At 38.6% G+C, this 5922-nt stretch overlaps 1 protein-coding gene across 2 annotated transcripts in view; it reads left to right on the top strand.

Annotated features, from left to right (window-relative positions):
* Positions 1 to 1320: 1320 nt before the first annotated feature.
* LOC111865624 (WD repeat-containing protein 7-like) overlaps positions 1321 to 5922 on the top strand; it is a gene marked incomplete at its 5' end in the record, with an annotated part of 8219 nt that continues 3617 nt past the window's right edge. For both annotated transcript variants that reach the window (XM_023853800.2, XM_033751893.1), the window contains 2 exon segments: positions 1321 to 1473; positions 5314 to 5496. In XM_023853800.2, the coding sequence (XP_023709568.2) occupies positions 1321 to 1473; positions 5314 to 5496 (336 nt within the window).

Here is a 5922-nt window from a genome sequence, read left to right as displayed (position 1 = left end):
GGAAAGAAGAACCGGACGTGTGTGTAATTGTGTAATTGGGAGTGTGTGATACAGTGATACATAGCTCCCCTACTGTAAACGTGTAGACTACTGAAGACAGAGTGAACTGATTTGCGCATAGGGTTATAAGTCGTGAAACCCCGCAACAGTGTTAACAGATTAATGCGATTAGGGTTATAAAGTGTGAAACCCCGCAACTGTGTGATAAGTAATTGTAGCCGTTACTTGTAGATTGTTCAGTAAACCAATTAACATTCTCTACGGCGTCTTCAGTAACAAAGCACGTTACAGTATGTACAAATTTTTTGTATGTAATAACTTTTTTTCTCATGGCTTGTTTTGTTAATATTTTGCCAGAGGTTGCTTTCTGAATAGCCCATGTAAAATAAACATAAAGCTAACCACAATTTAAAATTTACAAAAGTATCATAATTAGTCAAAAATTAAGTGTGTTTGATGACTGTGACAAATTTCCATGAAGGTGATTCACAGAAATGCACATAACATTCATGCTTGCAAGCAGGAAAGAAATAAGTTGTGTATGAACACTTGACTGTACCAGTACTGTGTTGTTACCAAAGACTGCCCAATTTTGAATTTTGAGGCTGTTTCCAGGGATGTGACACTGTATGGTTTGATAGATAAGTTTCGAAGGAACCTTCTTCTGCCATCCTCATGGTAGAAAAAGGTTAAGGAGTCAGCACCATGAGAACTTCCAGATCTCACTTTTTGACAAATTTGTAACCAGCTAGTTTTTAGAGTGAGGAGTTCATAGAGCTCTGCTCAATTCTGCAAGTATATAGAGATCCTCAACTGTTGTTAGCTGTTTGTGGTTGCTTAATCAATGTACAGCAGCTTTCCATACCTGGAAGCAAATTCCTTAATTCACAGCCTGAGAATAAAGGGTTGTTGTAACAGGGAGCCACTTAAGATTTGTGATAGTGATCAAGTTGTGTGAAGCGGTAATATTTCTGACCTCTGTTCAGGAAATACCCACTTTGGATCTTTGCCAGAACAACAATCCTGATTGAGGTTTTTGTGTTTTTTCTTAATCCCCTTCAGGAAAGTGCCAGGATAGTACTTAAATTCAACTATGACCACTTCGTTCCACAGTCTTTCCAACTCATTATTCATTATCATCAAATCATTCAACACTGTATAGTTGAGTCATTGATAACATTGCTAAATAAAGTACATGTAAGTGTAACGCGTACAAAAAGTTTATTACGTAAACTACATATAAGTATAACATGGATAATAAGTTTTATTTTTCAAGTACTGTAACCCAGTACATTTATCTAATACATTATTCTGTTACAGGTTGCCAGGTACAACACACTTCAACAGAATGCACAGGCTTTGAATGTGAATTTGAGCAATTCTGTTCTGCACAGAGCAAAGCCTGAGATCCTGCGAGGTGTTGAACTTCTCATTGATAAAATGCAGAATGAAATGGCTGACCTGCTTGTTGAGGTAATCGTTAGTAATGTCTCTAATAATAGTTATATTCATCACTATCATCATCAGCATTGTCACCTCTTAATAATGCCATATGTAGTTTACTTTATGGTGCTGTCAGTAACTAGACTGTATAATGTCAAGAGGTAGGATGATTGATGTATGGTGAACTGGAAAAGCGTTTGGATTGAAGCAGCTGTGTCCATATTGGAGTGCTGTCCTGGCATTTGTGTGGAGGTACTAAGGGTAAGAACAAGAAATTTTGGCCAAGATCCAAATGGAGCACCTCCCTAATTTAAGTGTAGATATTATTGAAACAATAGCCCATCTGTTTTAACAAATTAAATAGAACAGATCAAACTTGATGTGTAACCTTGCATGTTTCATCCCCTTGGGGCCATCCTCAGTGCCATGACAAGAAACATGTAAGGCTACTCATCTAAAATGATCTATTCAATTAAATCTGTTGCACTGGATGGCCCATCATTCCAGTAATTACTAGAACTGTAATGGTGAAAATGTCACATACTAAAATGAAACAAGTGCAGAACATTAGCACTATATCAACCTGCTGGATGATAATACCATACTTTTTAAATATTAGTGCTTATGCACTTTTCACTGTGGTTAGGTTTTATCATGTGCAGGTCACAGTTATATAATTACCTTAATATTTTTAAGAATAATTGTAAAGGTATCTCGTAATTCCAAATAATCTATAAATTTAATATTCCCAGTACAGCGGAATTTTAGGATGAGCATAGTGTGAACAGATCAGGTAGAATAGTGGCTGTTACATTGTGACAGATAACATTCCCAGAAAATGAAAAGATTTGTAAAATATAGCTTCTAGTAAACATTACTTGCTTCATGGGCTTCATACTCTTCCTCTTACTCCCCACCAAATATCTGCAGTTGGCCCTACAAGTTCCACATATTGTTTAAATACACTTAACACTTTGCGGACCGGCATTTTTATACCTATTACCCTAACTTGTGCACTGTTCACTTTAAAAATTAATATAAAATCTCCTAATTAATTTTATGAACTACAATTTTTTGAGAACACTTACCAATGCTTCTAGAAGTGCTTGACGGTATGCTGTTTCTAGAAACATTCCCCTCTGTTAAGTGGCATTACACAAAACTTGTAAATATAGGCAGTCCTACTCCTTTTCTTGTGAATTGCGCAAATGTGGCATTGCCTAGAAGTCTGCTTCCCCTTGAAATGTTCACTCTTCACAATTTTCGCGAGGGTATGTTTCCGCATATCACCCGAGAGTTGCCCAGGGGGGTCAAAATGAGGCCTGCATGGGGTGGGAGTAGATGGCCCCTGTCATACTAAGACTGTGTCTGCCACCGTGTGGTCCGTAGCCCAGGCTTTTGCCACATTCAGCAGAAATTCCTTGTATTTCAATTTTGAATGAGGGTTTAGATTTTTGAAAACCAAAAATGAATTGAAAATGGCACAATTTATAAGCCATAAGGCAACTTCCTTTGTCCACTTTACTGTTTTCCGAGGAAGAGAATAATAGGCCAAGTACTGATGGGCTCTATCAACTCCCTTCATGAACATATTATACCTGGAAATACAAACAGGCTGCTTTACCTGTCCATGTCTCCTTTGAACATCAACCATGTTCGAATTGTGAATTGTGGAAATCATATTCACAACACGAGTATCCCTCCAGGATCCCTCCCCCTTCCTCCTGAATGTGGTTTCACCACGTTTCAGGGATTTACATTCCTCTGATCAAGACAGGGTTCCAAAACGGAAAGAATGGTTTCTTGTAATTTCTTTCCTTCACCAGAATAAATTTCTAAATTTCCAGTATAGCCTGAAGTGCTTTCAGTAACTACACAAACAAGTAGGCCATACTTTGTAAGTTTCCCAGGATTATATGTTCGCATATGAAGCCTTCCCCTCCAAAGAATCGCAGATTCGTCCAAAGACAGTTGTTGGTTTGGCTTATAAACTGTCTGAAATTTCTGAACGAAAAAGTTCGATAAGGGCTGAATTTTGAAAAGCCTGCTTGTTGATTGTGGTTGCAGTTCATTATCATTGAAATGCAAACACCACCAAATTTGCTCAAATCTCTTATGGCTCATTAGTTTGCCAAAAATTGGAATTTCTAAAAATGTATCTGTTGACCAATACTCTTTCAGATTATCCCTCCTTGTATGGCCCATTAGAAAGATAATTACAAAAAATTTTCTCATTTCTGCTGAAGTGACATCCACCCACTTCAGTGCCTTATGACTTCTGTCATAATGTTCATGGTGTTGGAGATAGTATCTGTTAGTTTCCTGACATAGCATGTCAAAGAAACTATCTCCAAAAAACAGTTCCGCTAATTCAGACACTTACGTTGGGTCCGATGGAATTTGCTTCACCCCTGGATTTCCAGTAAACTGTCCCAAAGCAGACGTTTTGTCTACTTTTCCCCATGTGGCTGTCCCCACAATGTTGCTACCCGCAAATTTGTCGGTTCTACAGTCACTTTCACTTTCACTTTCACTTTCACTGTCTGTGATCACAATTTTTTGTTCGCCCCTGCGACACTCACTATCAGATTGTGAGTCGCTATCACTAGCAGACTCACAAGGGACATCAGATTGCTCATCGGAGAAGAAGTCAGATATTTCTTGTTCTCCAAGAAATCACTTGGGTGTCAACCAACCGCTTTGGTCTTTGATCCATATTGAACTACTGACTGACAGCTTGCTACGTAAAGCTTGAAGAAATAAAGGCATTTATTTTCGTTTGCAGGGCACAGAGTTACAGCGAGGTCTAGTAACTGATTGGTCAGCAGACATTCCAGAGCCTTATAATGCAGCTGCAAGCAGCTACGTGCTAGCTAGGTGGAGCCAGAGAGATGTATAGTGTGTTGCAACTTATCGTGTTTTAAAAACCTGTTAACACGCGAACGGTCCGCCATGTTTAAAAGCGAAAAACCTTTTAAAGGGTGCGCGGTCCGCAAAGTGTTAAGTAGGGGGAAAATGTATCATTAATAATAGAAATACTAACCGACATGGCCTCAGTATTGTGCTGTAAGAAAAGGTCCTTTGACTCAAATTAGTTTCCCCCATATCTGCTGCATGACATGCTCACAGCTTCGCCCAAAGAATTGTGTATTATGATGTTGTGGAGTCTTTAACGTAACTTCTCTTTGCAGCTCACCTTTGCTATTAATTGCACCTTGCTAAAATTAGGAGTTAAGGTAAAGTTGTCCCTGTACTTAACTAATTAAGCACTACATGATGGTGTATTGGGGAATGAATATATAGATCCATATTTTCTTGTCCTCGGCACTAGTTGGAGATGAATGGTCAGCTTCACACCCCGGCTGCTCTGCCCCCAGGGAAAGAGCCCCCAGTAAGCCAGTCTGGACTGCATGGAGAAGGGAAGAATTCATGACTACCGGAACTCGAACTCCGACCCCTAGGTCATCCAGCTCATAGCCAGTCGCTATACTGACTATGCTATCCCAGCTCACAAGAGTAGGAGTATAAGTTTGTTTAGAAAGATTTTGAAAATTTCACCTAAGAAATAACATGAATGGAGGTTCTTGAAGCATTGACACTTACTGTGTTTCCCTTTTGCTGCAATTCTTGTCCATTGGTGTGAAAAACGACTCAACAGGAAACATGGAGAGCCCCTGATACCCACTGGATAGAAGAGTTGGTGGTTCTCGGAGCTAGGAACACTGTGGAGAAGAGAAAAATCTCTTGTCCTTGTGAGGAATCAAACTCTGGCTGTCCAGCCTATAGACTTGCTGTGCTGAATGAGCTATCTCAGCTCCTGTATTCAGTGTTAGTTCAAAATATTCCTTATTATTTTTTCCCTTGTTATAGGTGGTGGACATTGTACTGCATTGCTTGGACCCTGGTCATCTTAAGGTGAAAGGACTTACCGAAGTTTTCCCAGCCATTTGTAGGTTCAACCAAGTTAGCCACTGTCCAAGCACACGACGTATAGCAGTTGGAGCTAAGAATGGACAGGTTGCTCTCTACGAATTACGGTCACAAAAATGCCAGGTAGTTCTGCACATAAGAGAGCTATAACCTTCTCCAAGAATTTTCGTATAAGTACAAAATGTTGCCCCAACTGTGAAACTTGAAGCTGTTTCAGGAGTTTATCTTTACTTATTATTTAGATTTAAATTTTTATAGATGCAAATGAATTGAATTGAATTTATTTACATTCTATAAATCCTAAGCAGGTTAGTACCTTTGGATACAGAACAAGTCAAAAGGTTACATACATAAGTACAGGCAATTTTAGCTTAAAAATTAATATAACTTAATTTTACATCATTCTCTATTTACATTGAAGTATTCATCTAAAGAGTAGAAGGAATGAGCATGTAGATAATTCTTTAACTCTGATTTAAACTTTTTAGTATCATTGCCCAAGTTTTTAATACTTTGTGGCAGATTGTTGAACACTTTTATGCCAGTAAA

Source organism: Cryptotermes secundus, unplaced genomic scaffold (assembly GCF_002891405.2).
Source record: "Cryptotermes secundus unplaced genomic scaffold, Csec_1.0 scaffold2473, whole genome shotgun sequence".
NCBI lineage: Eukaryota > Metazoa > Arthropoda > Insecta > Blattodea > Kalotermitidae > Cryptotermes > Cryptotermes secundus.
Note: the sequence above shows the minus strand (reverse complement) of the source record. Positions and strands in the feature narration are given on the sequence as shown.